Source organism: Xyrauchen texanus, chromosome 33 (assembly GCF_025860055.1).
Source record: "Xyrauchen texanus isolate HMW12.3.18 chromosome 33, RBS_HiC_50CHRs, whole genome shotgun sequence".
NCBI lineage: Eukaryota > Metazoa > Chordata > Actinopteri > Cypriniformes > Catostomidae > Xyrauchen > Xyrauchen texanus.
In genome coordinates, this window is record NC_068308.1 from 13141064 (window position 1) to 13160545 (window position 19482).

Here is a 19482-nt window from a genome sequence, read left to right on the forward strand (position 1 = left end):
TTTATTTTTCTCCAAGGGAAGTTGTTAGGTAAGATGTAACAAAACATTAAAGTGCCATAGAATCAAATCAGCTTAACAAAGGGTACTTTAAGTTTTGCATTTAATTTCGATTTTTGTGAATAATTACATAGCACCACAGTGACACTTGGTAACATTTCAGCACAGCACATAAGACTAGTTATCATGTATGGCCGCAGTATAATAGTGTAATCATGAAGATGGTGTATAACAACTTCACTCATTCTAAATAGGCAGTAAATTCTTTATTAAAGAAGTTCTAGAAATAAACCTAATATCCAAATGGACTGATAATTGAAACATGTTGAGCAGCGAAAAAGAGGGCACAATGGTGATTTCCAGTTTCTGGGTCTCTTCCTTTTAAGAATGAACCTGAAACCTTTGTATTTGCAGCCTGGAAAGTTAACCGTTTGGCTAACACCATCATGCTATTACATAATATAAATGAGTAGTATGCATTCAGAAAATACTTGTTCAGAGAATGAGCTGAGCCTACAAAATCTACAACAGTATTTGAGCAATTGCTTGAAAAAACATCCACAAGAGTATTTCTAGACTTTCTATACACTTGAATAGTGTCAAATAAATAACATTAGACCAACTGACAAAAGTCACTTTTCATATATATATATATCAAAGTGGCACTGTCACTCTGACAATCTCAGAATAGCACACAAGATGCAAGGAAATGTATTCAATGGCAAGATTTGGAGCTATTTTAGTGGCTTAAGCAACATTACATTTTCCAAAATGAGATCTCAACAAAAGCACAGCCCCACTGTCCTTTTTCAGGGATGCAAACTACTCCCCTTTCAGCTAGTCACATTTTCTGAAGCTAATTTGACCAAATTGTTTGTTAAAATTGTCCTTATTACAATCACTTGAAGTTTAAACACTTAAAACTAGCGACAGATAGGCATAAAATAAGTTTTAAATACAACAAACGAATCACCTGAAAATATACATTTGGAACACCTGCTATGACTTTCTCACCTTTTTCACCCTTAATGAGTTTGCATCCCTGTTTTATTTCACATGTTTTTTCTGATGCAGTGGTCTGCTTAAAGGGATAGTTCAATCAAAAATGTTAATCCTCTCATCATTTACTCACCATCATGCCATCCCAGATGTGTGACTTACTTTCTTCTTCAGAACACAAACAAAGATTTTTAGAAGAATATCTCAGATCTGCAGGTCCATACAATACAAGTGAATGGTGGCCAAAACTTTTCAAAATTTTAAAATATTACATAAATCAGCATAAAAGTAATCCATTAGACTCCAGTGGATAAAACCATTTCTTCAGAAGCGATATAATAGGTGTGGGTGAGAAATAGATCAATATTTTAGTCCTTTATATCCATAAATCCTTTTGTTATTTTTTGGCAATTTGCATTCTTTGTGCATATCGCCACCTACTGGTCGGGCTGGTCAAAGGAGGAGATTTGTATAAAAAAAGAACTTGAATATTGATCTGTCTCACCCACATCTATCATATTGCTTCAGAAGACATTGATTTAACCACTGGAATCTTGTGGATTCATTTATGCTGCCTTTATGTGATTTTTGAATGTTCAAAGTTCTGGCCACCATTCACTTGCATTGTATGGACCTACAGAACTGAGATATTCTTCAATATTTGTTTGTCTTCTAATGAAGAAAGAAAGTCATATACTGGGAAGGCACGAGTGAGTAAATGATGAGAGAATTTTCATTTTTGGGTGACCTATCCCTTTAAAGCTCCAAAGCCAACAGATTGGCTCTATTTGTTCTTCAAGGAGCCAGGCTGTGGTTGTAAATAGGCCTTGATCATGTAAATAGTACATATTTTAACTTGGAACAAATGCATTTTCTGAAATCATACTGAATCCAGAATATACTTTAAAACAACAGATGGACAAGGTTTATAAGAAATGCTACATTGCTGGGATGGTGGGGATAGCTTTGCTTAATATCCTCAAGAAATAAATAGGTAGTTGAAAGTGGCAGGCCTTAAAGGTAGGGTTCACTAAAAAAAATGAAAATGTTGTCATCATTTGCTCACCTTCATGTTCCAAACCTGTATGACTTTCTTTCTTCCATTGCACACAACAGTAGATGTCAGGCAGAATGTTAGCCTCTGTAATCATTCACTTTCATTTAAGTTTTTCAATACAATGCCAGTGAAACGTGACTCTCAGTTCCTAATATTCTCCATAACTTCTACTTTTGTGTCCAATCTAAGAAGGAAAGTCATACTAGTTTGGAACAAATTATGACAGAATTGTTATTTTTGGAGAACTGTTTCTTTAACCTTTTTTGTATGTTATGTCCGGGTTGCTAGGCATGTGGAATAACAGCCAAGTGTAGACCTTTTCCATTAAATTTATAGAGATGTCTGATGGCCACTGAGACCTCCATTATAATTAACAGCTTGCATGGCAATGCACCACCATGTCCTTATGACTCGTTTTGGGTGTGTTTATTTTTTTAGTTAAATGTCACTGGTACGGCTTCCAAGAGCCAGGTCCCCAAGTGTGGAGAAGAAATCTTCCATTTCTTTCTCAAGGAGGCGATTGCGATTTTCTGCATCCTCACGAGCCCGTTCAGAGTTCCTAAGCTTGATCTCAAGCATTCGTTTTCTTTTTCTCTCCTGTTCCATCTCTTGCTCGAGTCTCTCCATCTGTGCACAAAGGGCTGCACTTGACTCTTCCAACCTGCAAAGGGCAGAAAAATTAAGATTACAAATACCTTGAAAATAAAAATTCTCTTCAGAAGAGCAGCACAATTAACATGTTACACAGCACAGTTACTTAAAGCTCAAGTATGTCATTTCTGTGCCACTAGCATCACCAAAAGGAATTACAAAAATACACTTTTATTTTTTTTAAACAGCTTCCTGAATAAGCCCCCAATTTTCCACTGGGACAACAAAGTGATAGTCCCAACCCCAAATCATGCCATTGGTTGAGTAGCGTTGTTAGGGTGGGTCCAAGCGGTCGCTCAAAACAAACCGAGCAATTTTCATAGCACCACAGAAACACAGTGCTTGCAGTTTTTGAGAAAATCTACCAATGAATGACTTACTTATAGTTGTCTCTGCATATTAAGCTGGGATATGAGAAAGTATTTTAATGTAGAAAAGTTACATACTTCAGCTCTAAGGCCAGTTCACACTGCTCCAACAAACGTCAACAGATGAAAACACTTCAAACTTTCTAAAGGTGGCTCTTGTATATGTAATGTTGAGAAAAATATCTGTCGTGTTCACACTGATCTAACAAACACCAACAAACTTGTGTCTGTTGCAATGTTGTTGTTCGCCTTTGAAGAGGATGGCTGACAAGGAAGAGGTTGTGGATGAAGCCAAATATGCATGATTTAGTATGTATTAATATAGATGCTCAATTGAATGAATATGTTTAGCATGCATTCAGTGTGACATAAATTGATTCAGAGATTTCCGTCGGTGAACAACAATCCAGCGGCAAAAATATTTGAAACATGAGAATGTCCATAAAATGTGTGAAAAGTTGATATTTTTAATCAATGCAGATCTGCATTAAGTGTTCGCATTTTCTGTGTAATTTGACGTCATTTGAGAGATAAAGAATCTGCACTTCAGCACAAATCTACCTCCGTCCGTGTCTTGATAAAGCCTATTTGTATGTATATTCTCTAAAGGGTGTCATCAACACAAACTGCTGAAACAAGCTAACCAACACTAATATATCATTTTGTTTTTATTTAGAAAGTAACAGAATGCTTTAACAGGTTCGCTACAACAAATGTGATTAATCGGATTGACCACATTTCTCCAGAGACTACTTAGCAGAGACAGGCCACTTCTATTAAAATGAATTAGTGAAATGGGAATGGTCAATGGATGTGGAAAGGAAGTCCCGCCTGACAAATTAAAGAGCCAATCACTTTTTAGATACATACATCATCTGTCAATCAACGCAAGATTGTGCATGTGCATTAGATATACAAGCTGGTAAAAAAAAAATTTATCTGAGGTAAAGCACAATTTACGTACCAGTGTTGTCGGATTTTACTGCTGATTTGAAAATGTCCTTTGATTGTAATCTTGACCAACTGTTTTGGAGATTTCGATCTTTCCCTATTCAAGTAGGTAGCTGCACTTTCATGACTGAAAAAACGCATAGCTTCCTGGGAGCATTCCAAAGATAGTTGCCAGTGGACTGACTTGCTAGAAAGACTTTGGTTTCTCCTGCTATACCAATGCAGTTGCACCTGTGCACATTAATTTTCTATGACTTAACAGTACCTCATTGTCAGAGTGACGGTTTCACGATGAAGTTAGTTTGTTGGAAAATCATACCAGACTGCTCAAACATTCCAAAACCAGACAAAGGCCAATTAAACAAGTTTAATCTGTGAAACAGACACCAAGGAATGGCAACAAGGTAAGCACACTGATCCAAATAGGTATAGCTGCAGGCCGGAGATCTCCAAATGGGGCGGAATCTCCAAAAGAGGGTGGGGTTATTCCAGAAGGGGGCAGGGTTACTTCAAAAGAGGGTTGCGCCAACTCCAAGAGGCGTCACTTCCGCATACGGTTAGGGTTAGGTTAGTTCTCCCTATCCATCTTATTTTTCAGCGAAACTAGGGTGCCGTCATTATCAACCTTGAATGTGGACCACTTCCAGCTATTTTTGCGATACAAAAATACTACATTATGTAAGGAATAATTGACCATTGAATTATTGAAAAATAATGCATACTCAACGTGCTGGAGTCAATTATTCCGCTTATACCACGGTTACCACACCTTAAGACATCGTTCAGTGTTTTATCTCAAGACATTTTTTGGTTTTCATCCCTAAAATACTAGTGAGTGGAGATACTTTCATCTGCCATGGATTCAGCGTCTTGCTAAATGCAGCTCATGCCTTCGTTGCTAGTTCGAAAACGTCACATTAGAACTAGCAACGGAGTATGCACTGTTTTTTCGGCATTGGAGTAACAAGGTAGTGTGTGTGTGCGCATGTGTGCAAGCGAAAGAGGGGGAGGGGTAGCGCCCTGCTTTCCATTATAGCTATGTGAGGCTGATTAGGCAAAATACATTGAAACAAAACGTTTCACATATTAAAAGTTATTTTGGATAATATAAGCTGTTGTATTGATCAAATCGCGGGGGGTAAGGCTCTGTTTACTGGTCGCGAAACGAGTCTCAGTGTGTGTGTGTGTGTGTGTGTGTGTGAGTGCGGAGAGACGAGGGAGCTTTTCAACCGAAATTGAAATAATTATAGGATATTATAGACATTCTTTGACGTTCTTAACCGATTTACTTCAACCAATGTCTTTGTTTATGGTTATTTTGCTGTGGTAGCATACACGGTGTGTGTGTAGGTGAGACGTGAGTGAAAGAGAGAGAAAGAGATAGCCCAAGGACGCTTTTCAATCAAAATAAATTTAGGATATTATAGACATAGTTTGTATAGCCAATGTCTTTGTTTTAATTGGTTATTTTGTTGTGGTAGCCTGTAGGTCTCTATGAAATAACTGAAATAATTTGGCTAAGTGATATGGAACCGTTATGCGGTCAAGAACTGGAACTACTTCATAGCTGTGCGTTTACTTGAAAAATAATTGCACGCCTTAGAATATCCAGCAACCAATCAGAATCAAGCATTCAACAGCCCTGTGGTATAATTTTCAATAAATCAGGTCCATCATCAATTATTCCTTACATAGACTCATTGGTTTTGAACACATATAGTTTTACAGTATACTGCATTGTGCCATCGCTTCATCACTGTTGCACAGGCAGAATGAATGAGAGATCAGGTGCTGACAAGACAGTCCTCAGCGTTGTCTGACATGCCTCCACAAACTATACACCAGGTTCACTCATCCTCTGTGAGTGCGGCGTGAGCAGCTCGTTATCGTTTCAGCACCCATATTAACAGATGACACCGTTTACACTGCAAGTGTGAGTCGTGAGGTGAAGCGTCCCAGATGCGGCATTGAAAGGAGAGTTTCGATGTGACTCAGTGGCTCTGGTTCAGTACAACACTAAAATAATTAGGAGGTTACAGAAAAGACACAAAAGCAAATCAAAATTATTCAAACCGAACCTATAAAACACTACAATGTCTGCATGCAAAGAAACTCAATAAAATAAATAAAGGATTAATAAACTGCCAGACATTCTGCCATTCTGTGTATATAAGTGTACAGTTTAGACACAACATGTCTAAACTCTATGGTCAACCAGTTGTGACTGACCGCTGTTGTCCTTCAAGCAGCAATAAACTCAGCTTATTATGACCTTATTAAAGAAAAAATTGGCATAGGATCCCATAAATAACTTTTCCTGCACAGAGGCACTGCTGTTTCTCGCGGAAGATGTGAACGTCCAACGCGACAACCCCGCCCACGCACCGCTCATGCCATGCTCACGGAGGATGTGTTAACCCGGCGTAACACAACATGCAAAGAGCAGAAAACCCCTGGGCAAATGCTTTTTTAACTTTCTTTGCATGAAAACTGCATCTTGTTTCATCTTAGAAAATGAATAAATGCATTTTTCTCTCCGTTCTTGTCAGAGAGCATTCTCTATTTCTTAGCGGTGTATAGTAAACTGACATGCAGATCTCGCATTCAGCATCGCCTTTGGTAAACAGCAAATAAAAGGCATCATTGGAGGTTATGCAGGTACATATAAATTTGGAGGTTTACATGGAGACAAAAAACACTTCATCGTCACGATCTCTGTAAAGTAAGAAGCAGATTTTTTACCATCTCTTCAATACAACACACAGCAACTTGTGTATGTGAACATGTGTATCCGACATTAGGCCATTATTCTGCTTTACATCCTGTGGTTTTGTGATAGTTTATAAACTTACATGACTAAATTCTGGTAATATTATCCTTCTGTTTATTTAAATAACAGGGGAACTTTTACACATTCGCCAGAAATACAACCGCTGCTTACTTCCGAATAGCAAAATAAGGTGAATATCTTTGCTGGCGGTTTGACGCTCCCACCCTTTTTTGAAGCTCTGCCAACAGCTACTGTATATCCTTCTCCACTGATCTGACAAAACCCAACAACTGTGGGATGTTGGTGTTTGTTGGCAGTGTGAACTGGTCTTTACATAACTAGCTGAATAGTGATTGAATATTGCTATTTGTTTTTAAACAAAAATAACTTGATTGTGATTTCTGTGGCACAAGCTGCACCAAACACAATTACAATAGTAACTGAGCGTCACATAAAAACATTTGCTGAAAAAATGCCATGAGTTTGGGGTGGGGCTCAATGTTTGTCTCAACAATGGCGAATGGAAGGAGTGTTTGAAACTCTTTGTGATGCCGCTGGTGGTGAAGAAATGACATATTTCACCTTAAAATTTCAAGTTATAATAATGGTAAGAATTTAGGTAAGAATATGGTTTTGTTATTTAGTTTTAAGGATAAATTCACCCAAAAATGTAATTTCTGTCATTATTTAACAAATGTCGCTCCAAACGTGTATGACTTTCTTCAGTAGAACACAAAAAGTGAAGAAAAAAAGGTCTTAAAAGGGTTTATTTGTCTTATAATGAAAGTAAATTGTGACTCCGATCTGTCAAGCAAACAAAAAAGAAGACAAAAAAAAACATAAAACAACCGTAAATATAATTGATATGACTCATGCACTATATTCCAAGTCTTCTGAAGCCATAACATCACTAAAGTCATGATTCTTCACTCTCAAATCAAATCATCAATAAACTTCATGAATTCAATATGAAGTTTGATGCTATTTCGATAACATCAAACCTCACTGGTTTATGCAACATGACGTCATGATGTTTGGTCATGAGACGAGATGTTAACCTTTTAAGCTTGACTTGTCAATGTAGCCATCACGTTCAACTTAACTTGCATGAGTCTCGATTACTTTTACTGTGGTTTTATGGTTTTTTTTGGTCCATTTTCATTTCCATGACCGACCAGAGTAACTATTCACTTTCATTATATTGCAAATAAACCCTGTGACGACTTCTTAAAAATTAACCTTTTGTGTTACACTGAAGAAAGAAAGTAATACAGGGTTAGAATGACATTAGGATGAGTATTTGACAAAACTGTCATTTATGAGTAAACTATTCCTTTAAAGATTTAAACTGTTCTTGTAATTTGAGAAACAGTAGCCTTACTTCATAATTCTAGATTCATATGTTTGTTTCTGGTTCCTCAGTTCTTCTTTCAGCTCCACCACTTCACTGGCCAGGGACGTGGGATTTTCATCATTGTCTTCATCCACAACTGTAATGACTGGTGTCACGTTCCCATAGTCACTGCAGAGCAGATTGCTAGCACAGTTCTCCACAGTAATGCTACTGTCCTCTTGTTCATTGGGCTTCACTTCCCCCTCAGTCAGTGCTGTTTCCTGAGTATTTGCCTCTGGCTGTGACCTGTCCTCAGTCCTGGAGTCTGTCCCTAATGGGTCACTTCCTGAGTCTGGGACAGAGATATCACAAGATGAGGTGGACCATGGTGTGCTGTCTACACTCAGCACACTGCCCAGACTTGACGAAGATGTGACATTGTCATATGTAGACAGTCTCTGAGATGACCCCGATTCCCTAGAGCGTTCTCCAGAGGAGGTGCGTCGGTGTCCCCGCAGTGAGGACAACCCATTCATAAGCCAATTCCCACTGGAGGCAGTGGATATATCTGCTGTGGGGCCACTGACTTTGGCAGACTGTGGGCGAGGAGAGGAGCCTTTGAATGAGTACTTCCACCCAGGCAGCGTCTTGGCCTGCTTACTAGGGCTGACAGTCTCTCCCTTTCCCTGAGGCACTGACTTAGAGGTGTTAGGTACCTGGGAGGCATCCAGAGATGAGGCAGTACTAATGGTAGGGTTGTCATTAGGACAAGCATTCTTCCCTGTGGGTGAGCAAGTATGGAGGTCCTCCTCAGAGATCCAGTCAACCAGGTTGGACTGCTGATGTTGTTGGCCTTGGATCCTTACCTCCATCTCAGTCTGAGATGTTTCTGAGTCTGTTTCAATATACAGGCATTCGTGCTTGCTTATAAGCAACGTCATGAGATGCTGAACAAGGGAAGTCCCTGTAAAATACATACAAATGTTCCATTAGGCTCATCTGGCTCATCTTATTGCTGTCGATTTAATACATTAACTTCCATTACAAGTTAATGTCGATTTACAACATTAACTTGTATGTAGGGGTCAGGAGCATGATTAATTACGTTAATTGGTTTAATGCATTTTTTATATAATTAATGTAATTAATCATGCCCCTGACCCCTACATACAATTCCTAACAAGAAATGGTCCTTCCATCGAAACAATTCAAGCTTGATTTATCACCTTGATGTTTTTTGCCAATCTGTGGCAGTATGGGGCAGTCAGCACGACTCCAGCTATACAGTCAACGTGCCTTGTCAAACCAATGAGAGCAGGCAGCAAAGCCTTCAGAGAACATGCTGTTGTGCTCAAAGACAGGTTTTTAAACGTTTTTAAATGACGTTTAACTTAAAACAGCGTCCTAAAAAAGTTTGCTGAAAACTAGTGAGACATGGCGCAACCAAAGTGATACTCCAAAAGCGTCCATCTGACTCATGAGTACATGTGACCCTGGACACAAGGGCATGGTCGAGCGTTTGTCTGGAAAGAGAGTAAGTGGTAAGGGTTCTCTCCAGAGATGAATTGTTTCTGTGTTTGTAGTAAGAGACGAGGGAAATAAAAGGGGCCAGACCTCAGAGAGAGAGAGAGAGAGAGAGAGACAGAGAGAGAGCCAGACACCCAGAGCTGCTTGTGTGTTTGCCGCTGTTTGGCTGAGTTAAATTGAAGCTTCATCGTTACGCTTGAGGCAAACGTGTTTTATTTTGTGTTTCAGTAAAAAGTGACATTCCTGAGCTGGAATCGCCGTCTCCCGCTTTCCTCATTGCATTGGACCCGTTACAGTGACCAACAAAGATATGTAAATAAAAGAAACAATATTTAGATTTTAAAGCCACTTTTTGTAGTGTCTAAATGCTTTACTTGTCCGCTGCAACAATAGAGCCTTCAGCTGGTTCTAAAGCAGTCCTGTCATCCATTAAAACCAGGCCAAGAGAGTCCTGCTCAAACAGGCCTGATAGAACATGCCACTGAAGCTAGTATTGAAAAAATATGGTCACTTATTTTAAACCCTTTAAAATTGAGCCCTTTTTGATGATTATAAAATATGTAAAATATGTAGGAGAAATATTGGCTCATTCTGTATATAATCACATTCATCTGCTGTACATGTGGAGGCCTTTCTTTACAAATATTGATAAATGCAATTAAATTAATTTATTAATATTCACATAATGTTATTCATTTGATTTAAACAAAATAGATTGATAGCCCTACTTGTTTTACAAAGCAATGGGTTTATAAGTGCTTACCTTCCATAATAGCAACTGGGTCCTCCATTTTAGGACGAAGGATATTTGGTCCAAACACGGTGGCCAAGTTCTGCACGCCCATTTTGTTCTCATTTGAGTGAGACTGCACCTCATCCAGAAATCTACAAAGATGGAGTTCATTTTGAGCACTTAACCATGAAAACAACTGACAAAAAATTGTCCAAAATGATTATGTTGGACTTACTTGCATATATATTTCAGAAGGTTGAAATTAGCAGCTGGAAGGGTCTTCACTAGCTTGCCTAATTCTTGTATTCCCTGAGTAAACATATGAAATCACTCAAGCAACCACAGAGTCTCCAAGTTAAAAATGAAGTGAAAATATTGATGGCTTTCATTTTTTATATTTCAGAATGAGAGTGACTCAAAGTGTCAGCCTTTCAGAACTTGAAACGACTTACTATGTGTGTAATGTAATCTGTAAGACCATGGGACTGAATATTTCTCCTTTTAGGCTTCAGCTTCACACATACTCTGCATTTAGCATGTCTTAAAGGGATAGTTCACCAAAAAATACAAATTCATCATTAACTCACCCTCATGCCATGCCAGATCTTCGAACAAAAATGAATATTTTTAGAAGAATATTTCAGCTCTGTAGGTCCATACAATGCAAGCGAATGTGACCAGACCCTTCAAGCTCAAAAAAGCACATACAGGCAGCATAAAAGTAATCCATAACTTTTCAGTGGTTAAATCTATGTGTTCAGAAGTGATAGGAAAAGATGTGGGAGAGAAACGGATCAATATTCAAGTCCTTTTAAAATATAAATTATAACTTTTTTTAAATACTTTGTGAAAGTGGAGATTTATAGTAAAAAAAAGGATTGAAATATTGATCTGTTTCTCACCCAAACTGCATCACTTTAGAAGCATCTCTTTAGAAAACATATTAAAACACTGAACATGTATGAATCACTTTTATGCTACCTATATGTGATTTTTGGAGCTTCAAAATTCTGGTCACCATTAACTTTCATTGTATGCACCTAAAGAGCTGAAATATGCTTCTAAAAAAAGAAAGAAAGTTATACACATCTGGTAGTAAATGCTGAGATAATTTTTGGGTGAACTGTCCCTTTAATGGCAGCTGTAAAATATGTAGCAGAAATATTGTCTCATTCTGTATATAATCACATTCAGCATTCAGTTTTATAAGCAGGGCTGGTACTAGTATGACACTTTTGATGACATTATAGCATCATGACATCATAGCACCCCCCTGCCCCCCCCCAGACCCGACCATGTTTATGAGCAAACAAATATTTTGAGAACATAACTATATTTATATATTATATATTTTATATAACAATATTTTGTCATAATTTCATAATATCAATGTCAAACAATTCAATAAATGAACAATATTTTTTTTTTATCAGTAACTAGAAAAGGATATATAGAATTATTTATATCAGCTGCATTATTTCGTTTACGTTTAATAATACTAAATGGTTTTCCAAAACTACAAATGTTACCAAAAGTGTCAGCAGCAAGTGCTCCTTTTTATTTTTTTTTGCATTTTAAAGAAAAACTACATTAAAAACAAATATAATAACATAATATTTTTTTATATATTTTTTCTAAAATGTTTCTTCTCCACACTACCTTTTATGTTCAGCTATATTCTTAATAAAAAAACAAATACTAGAGTTCAGTCACTAACCTCTTCCTCATCTTTGGCCAGGAGCTGAGCACAAGTGAGGAAGTCATCATACTTGCAGTAAGGTATGACAGGTTCAGGCAGCTCTCTGAGGTACAGCTTCAGCAGGGAAGCCACAGTGTGGACATCCGTGTTACTATAAATGGTTATTATAGTGTTAGTCTATGAACAGTTTTAGAGACACTTTATTGATTCTATGGCAGTGTTTTGTGTAGTTTGAACCTGTCAAACTGAGGCTTATCTCCGCAGTCAAAGGCTTCCTGAAGGTCCTTCACGAGGTTGGCTTGCCCTGGCATTCGGAACAGGCCTTCTTCATCAAGTCCCTGTTCCCTGATGAAATCCACACACTGCTCAACTAAGAGAGGGGCGAGGCGAGGACCAAACTTCCTTTCAAACTGGACAGTGTTGTCTAAATGCTGCCCAAATATGCCTGTAGAGATGAAGCAATTTATTTGTAATAACTGCAGATTCTCATAAGTTAGCACTAAAATTATGTACCATTGGTATTCATTCGTTCATTAAAAAAATATATATAATTATAATAAAAAAAAGCTCTTTAGCTGAAAGTGATTCAGTCATGGACAGTGGTTCTACTTGTTCGAAATTAGTTTTCTTATCTCAAAATTATCCTAGTTGAACTGGGTAAACCCAACAAAAAATTGTAACTAAATGTAACTAAAATCTCTTTTTTTATAGTGAAATTGATTGTTAGCATGTTAAATGCATGCTGGCTGCAAACAACTCAAATGGATTAAGTAAACTTCAATTTAACAAATTTAAATGGATAGAACTCAATGAAACCAAGTTGTGAAAAACATTCTAGAATTCTGTTGCTTTAGTTCTAAAAAGTAAATTAAACAAGCATCAAAAATCCTCTTTTATAGTGTTTGCATGGAATGCAAATGTATTTCAAACCGCAGTGCCACGTCACATGTCCAAAAAGAAACTTTGAGTGATCTTTATATAGTGGTCAACCAATATGTAGTTTTCAAATTAACAGTTGCATATAGCATTAACACAGGAGCGAGGTGACCGATGGTCAATATGTATAGTCTACAAAATTATAGCAACTGCAATGTTCACAAAATCTAAAATTAAAACAATGTTACACAAAATTTATTTAAATTGCCAGTGTCTGACTGGCAGCTAATATACTCCAAACATCAATGGAAGCGGGTCCATTTGAGTTTACAATAAGGATTCATTGTGCAGGTATCAATCCCATCCTCATCCTCAGTATCCAGTCTCTCTCAGGTAATAATGCTTGTTTACCTCTGATAACAGTGGCATGAACTGTTGCGCTCTATACATTTCACTAACAGCAAAAAAAGACCATAATGAAAGTTTCCATGTCATTAAAGTCCCTAACTTGTCATAAGTTTTTATGTTGATAATGACAACCGAATTTAAAATCCAGCTCCTTGGCATCTGAAACATTTTCGTCGGTCTGGTCAAAGATATCATAGTAAGAAAAATAGGCCTATTTCTTTCACACCGCTTGAAATATATAATACGTCCTTGTTAAGATGTTGTTCAGCTTGTTACTGGTCTTGCTTCTATTACAAGTACAAATGGAGACACATTGCCACCTTCATTGAAAGATGAGACATGCTTGTCAAGACTTGCTTTATATTTCACAAACTTTCTATAATTAATAAGTGTTTGCAATTTAATCTCTGCATAGTGTGCATCCCTAAACCTTTTCTGCTAAGTCATATTTTTGTGAGCTAAGAACATGTTGGAAAAGGCATGGAGTGTCCAAAGTAATCATAAGTATTTTTAGTTTTGCTTTGGTATAGGGAATTTACATTTTTTACAAGTTTAGTTAACCAGTCATACTGTGGCACATTATTGCAGTTTTAATGTGATAACAGTGCTTGATTCCATCTGTTTTTACCTCCTCCGAACGGAGCCCATATGACCCGTCTGATGGCCTTCACCCAGTCGTCTATGTCACTTTGGGAGTTGGCCATGAGCAGAAACGACTCATGACTTATTGCAGCTTTGTCTTTCTCTCCAGCTTAAAGAGAAAAGGAAAGAGAGAACGGTCAAGTGATGGTATTTCTTGTGCTAAGAAACTACATTTCTTTACTACATCATATGGAGTGGCAGAACATTGTTTATTTGACACAGATTCTCAATATCCCTCTCAATTGAGTGATTCATAATTCATACAATTAGCTTTCTCAGTGCATCAAGCAAATGGAAAAAAATGCTGAAAGGTAACTAGAGTATATAAGGTAACCAGTGGCGGCTGGTCAAAGGAGGCATTGGTGGCTGAGCCTCCTCAAAAATGTATTCAAAATGTACACTGTTTTAATCAGTTTACCTACTAACATACACAACTCAGATGCCTTTATTGGAAAGATATGTTTTCTATTTATTTATTTTTTCATGCGTGGTAGACAGGTGAGTTTAAATTACTGTATGAATTGGTATGAATGCCAGAGGAGGTTGCTAATGGCATAAAGTCTCCACTAATTTTATACTGATCAAAATGTCTATTCAAATGGAGCAATGTCATATGCTTCCATTCAAAAAATGCCAAGCGGAAAATGTACCTCCTGCATTCATAACCAATCATTAGCAGAGTTAACCATTCAAACCAATCAGCTTTCAGTACCATGTTTATGCTTCATCAAGCCAGCTTGATGAAAGAGAAAGATGAAGAGAAACTCTCAAAATATCAATGGAATAAAGTTATTGGAAAATCTAAAAAACATGTGAAAGACTGAATGAATTGATCATATAGATATATGATGCAATAATGTACACAAATGACTGCACTGTTGTACACGAATGACTGCACAGCAAAGGACCCCACTGTCAAGCTCCTGAAGTTTGCAGACAACACCACGGTCATCTGCCTCATCTGCGATGGTGACAAGTCATATAGAAAGCCCATGCAGAAAGCCCCCCCACCCCAACATCCTGAACAGCACTGTTACAGCAGTGGACTCACTCAGGTTGCTGGGCTCTATCATCTCTCAGGACCTGAAGTGGGACACCCACATAAACTCCATTGTGAAGAAGGCTCAGCAGAATTTGTACTTCCTTTGCCAGCTGAGGAAGTTCAACCAGCCACAAGAGTTGCTGGCACAGTTCTACTCGGCCGTCACTAAGTCTGTCCTGTGTACATCTATTACTTTCTGGTTTGGTTCAGCCTCCAAATCAGAGAGAAAGAAACTACAACGGACAATCAGGACTGCTGAGAGGATTATTGGTGGGCACCAATAATCCCTGCCCACCCTTCAAGACCTGTACGTCTCCAGAGTGAGGAAAAGTGCAGGTAGAATAACTCTGGACCTCACACACCCTAGCTACTCCCTCTTTGAACTGTTGCCCTCTGGCCGGCGCTACAGAGCACTGAGCGCCAGGACATCCAGTCACAAGAACAGTTTTTACCCTCAGGCCATTTTCCTCATGAACAATTAAACTGCCTCAGGGTTCCACCATAGAGCAATCATGTAAATATAATTCTCATGTACATATGTCAATTCACATATTTCATTTAATAATTGTACATACCCCTACATTTCACATACATTAACACTTGCCACCAGCCCCATTAGCCACCCCCCTCAAAGCTGCATCTTGGTTGTCCTTTAGTCACTCCAATCCATTTTGTATCCACGCACCTCTGACAATGATATTTACAGTAGGTGCTACTAGCCTTCATTGTTTTACTAGCTACTAGCCTTCATTGTTTATAAATCAAATTAAGTCCCCCTTACTCAAGTAGGTATAGCTGAATGCTGGAGATCTCCAAATGGAGGCTGATCTCCAAAATAGGGCAGGTTTACTCCAGAAGGGGGAAGAGTTATTCCAAAAGGGCATTGCGCTAACTCCAAAAGGGGTTGTCACTTCCACTTACAGTAAGGGTTAGGGGCTCCCAATATCTTTGCTGGCGGTTTGGTGCTCCCGCCCCTTTTTGGAGCTCTCCCTGCAGCTATATTCTTCACATGTATATGAACAATGGAGTACACATGCAGAATGTGAATTTCTGTGAGGTGCATTAATTACCATTAGATAGTGCTGCTGTAAGGACACTTTCACACATGAACAGTTTTTTATTCCAGGGTGTTTTGCATCAAACTGTATTTCACTGCTTTTGCCCTCCTTCTGCCCTTCATTGTCTGAGCAGTTGAACACCTCACAAATAATATTTATAGCAAAGCTGTTAAAGAGCCAGATTAATACAGAATCTTCAAATAATCATGCACAACCTTTTCAAAAACAGTTTTTATCATGAAAAAATGACAATTAATTCAATTCTAAGCCTTACAATGATAAAGAAATGACTAAAAGGAATAACTCATGAGATGAGTGTTCACAACAGTCTCTCCTGAACTGACAAAATGAAGTACTGATGCAATTAAGATAAATAAGTCAATTAGACACAGTAAGACATCCAAAGCTAATGCTCTCCCACAGAGTGGAAGTTGAGTCTAAAACAAAATGAGCACCCCTTCACACCATGGCAAAGCATTCTGTTTAAGGCTGTCAAATTTAAGAAAAGAAGGAAAAAACCACATTGAATGCTTGAACTGTGCATTCGAATTTTGGATGTGTACCAAGCACTGACGATGACATCAAACCAATCACATTCTTGCTCTAAAAAAGACCAGATGCAGCGCAACAAATAGTTAAACAGAACACCGGTGTCTTGATTGTAGAAATTAGAATTTAGTTTCTCAGCCCTCTTGACAGCCCTAATTTTGTTAGCATTCACGTCTCTAAGTGTCTGCTGACCTTGTAGAAAGGAAAAAGCTATCTGATGAATAATGAGATTTTTATCTTTTTAAATAACATAGCATGTTTATTTAAGCATGAAATGCAGGCTCAATTGAGCAAAGGCATGTATCTTTATACACAAACACACAGACCCTTGTATACACAATTTGTGTTGGGTATTGATTACGCACCATGTAGCCTAATTATGTACAGGACTGGAAAAGATTATCTTCAGTTGACCTTTGGAGACATATCACGAGCAGAAGTGATTATGCTCCTAAATAACCTCAACTGACAGACTTCACATACTGTAGCAGGCAATCACAACATTAAAAATATAGCCGCAATTACGGGGCCAGGCACACAAACGGCAAATATTTAGATTGAATATAAAATTCTGGTGATCATTTTAAGCAGGGTGGTGAAAAAAGAAATTTGCTTTATTACTTAGTGTTGTACAAATGCTTGTAACTTTTGACTAATAGGTGGCGCTGTCATCAAATTGATATGGTATTGTAAGGGCTTGGTCACAATGCCATGCAAAAACGTTTCATGTCAACACACCAAAGTGTTCCAGAGAAACAGCCTCAGATCCTTATTGGCATCTTGCCATTAAATTATTTGATGTGTACAATGAGAACGGTTTGGATCAGAAAGCTTTTCTTAACTTTTGACCTACGTTCTAGGAGGAGTTAAAAAAAAGTAGGTTACATATTAAATAAAAAATGGTGGACAGAATGTATGCCCAACCATGGCAAATTTGGTACTGGTGTACTTGGCATGAACCATGGAAGCTAACAACATATGGAGCCAGAAATATGCCAAAACAATTTGAATTTGAATTGTGTAAATTTGAATTATAGACTTTTGAATTTGAATTATAAGTGTGATTTTGCCAAATGAAATATTACGTTGTATTTTAAATAGGTTTGAATTCTAATTTTTTAAACTCCAATCCTGGACATTTCATATTTAACCAAATTGAATTGTTTTTTTTAATGGCACAATTTTATAAATATGTATTTTCAAACAGCACATTTTTTTCAAGATAAAGAAGAAATTCAGAACACCAAATTCAATATTCTAAAATTCAAACAGCAGAAATTTAGATCTACAGAAAGTGGGTCAGAGGTCAAGCTTCCGTGTTCCACAGGGAAGAGAAGAGGGTCTTTTTGGCCAATTGCAGGTCGAGGTGCAATAATTCTCTGGCGCGAGAGGGATTCAAAAGGTCTCCATTCTGACCATGAAGTGGTTCTTAAACTCTTATGATTTATATTTTTATGGTTAGCATGTTAGCACATTCTCAGCACATGAGACATTTGTCTAAGCGATCTCTAGTATTTATATATAGTATTCAGAGTCTAATTGTGCTTCATTCTGTGATCGGAATCCGTATCAGATCCAAGTTGGAGGTTATTTCAAATACTTGTTGGTGTTTGTAAGTGTGTTTTGAGCTCAAGACATGAACATCACGAATGATCATTCAGATGTGTGACATTATACGATTAATTTCACACAAATTGTAGCCTTATTGTACACACCGAACTCCAACAAATGTTACAAACACAGTATGACTGTTATTCTCACACGTGCGCATCCCTATTAATGTTTAGACATTTACATTTACATTTATGCATTTGGCAGACGCTTTTATCCAAAGCGACTTACAGTGCACTTATTACAGGGACAATCCCCCCGGAGCAACCTGGAGTTAAGGGCCTTGCTCAAGGGCCCAACAGTGGCATCTTGGTGGTGCTGGGGCTTGAACCCCCGACCTTCTGGTCAGTAACCCTGAGCCTCAACCACTGAGCCACCACTGCCCAGACTGTTAATCAGTATTATTTCCATTGAAAAGAAAGCATTTTATGGAAAATAAAAGATTTGTTTGTATAATAATCTATGTGCATGGATTAATGATTAATGTGCCTTGTGGGGGGTAGTAGGGGTGGTTGTTTGTTGGGGGGTCACCAGATCCTTTCTACCTGGGGCCCCCAGAGTCTCTAGAAACGCCCCTGGTGCCACTACATACTAGGCACGAAATTCAGCGGGGGATTGCGCACAATTTTTCCCACTTTCACTTTCAGTATTCAGTAACAGCATGACTGATCAGTGCTACTGCTTCTCTCGGCTCATTGCACTTGTGTCGAGTTTAGAGTGAGCGCTCAGTGAGCAGCGCGCTGTCGCATTTTTTCAGAACTCCAACCTGTTAATTCAACATGCAAATGTATTTACACCTATATAAAAAGAGCGATCCCAATAAATAAGTGAAACAATTAAGTTTTTGCTCCAGTTTATGAACAACGAATCAGAATATAGTGCTACGCGTGACATCAGAGTGATCTGATTTTGCCTCAACACATCGTGCAGCTCATATTACAGCACATATCACACCATATCACAAGCAAGGACTACTGCTGGGTGAAGAGAAATGCTTAAAACAGACAACTTCACCCTTAAACACGTTACATCTCTCATCTCCATCTCTATAGAGCTCCATCTGACAATACAGGTATTTTTTTCTGCCTATTGAATTATATAAGTAGGCCTATGTACTTTTGGTGCATTATGTCAACTTTAGTCTGAGCAGTGAGCATTGACTTGAACTCTTAAATAGATAGTTGACTCCAAAATGTAAATACTGTCATAAC

The 19482-nt window shown here is 38.0% G+C and overlaps 1 protein-coding gene across 1 annotated transcript in view; it reads right to left on the minus strand.

The window, feature by feature from the left end:
- Positions 1–151: 151 nt before the first annotated feature.
- The window catches only part of LOC127627005 (rho GTPase-activating protein 22-like), a 39897-nt gene continuing 20566 nt past the window's right edge, over positions 152–19482 (minus strand). The window contains exons 4-10 of the mRNA XM_052103192.1: positions 13998–14120; positions 12323–12530; positions 12104–12236; positions 10622–10695; positions 10417–10538; positions 8175–9090; positions 152–2714 (exon numbers count right to left, since the gene is read on the minus strand). Of these exons, the coding sequence (XP_051959152.1) occupies positions 2492–2714; positions 8175–9090; positions 10417–10538; positions 10622–10695; positions 12104–12236; positions 12323–12530; positions 13998–14120 (1799 nt within the window). The 3' untranslated portion in view covers positions 152–2491. The remainder of the gene's footprint in view (positions 2715–8174; positions 9091–10416; positions 10539–10621; positions 10696–12103; positions 12237–12322; positions 12531–13997; positions 14121–19482) is intronic.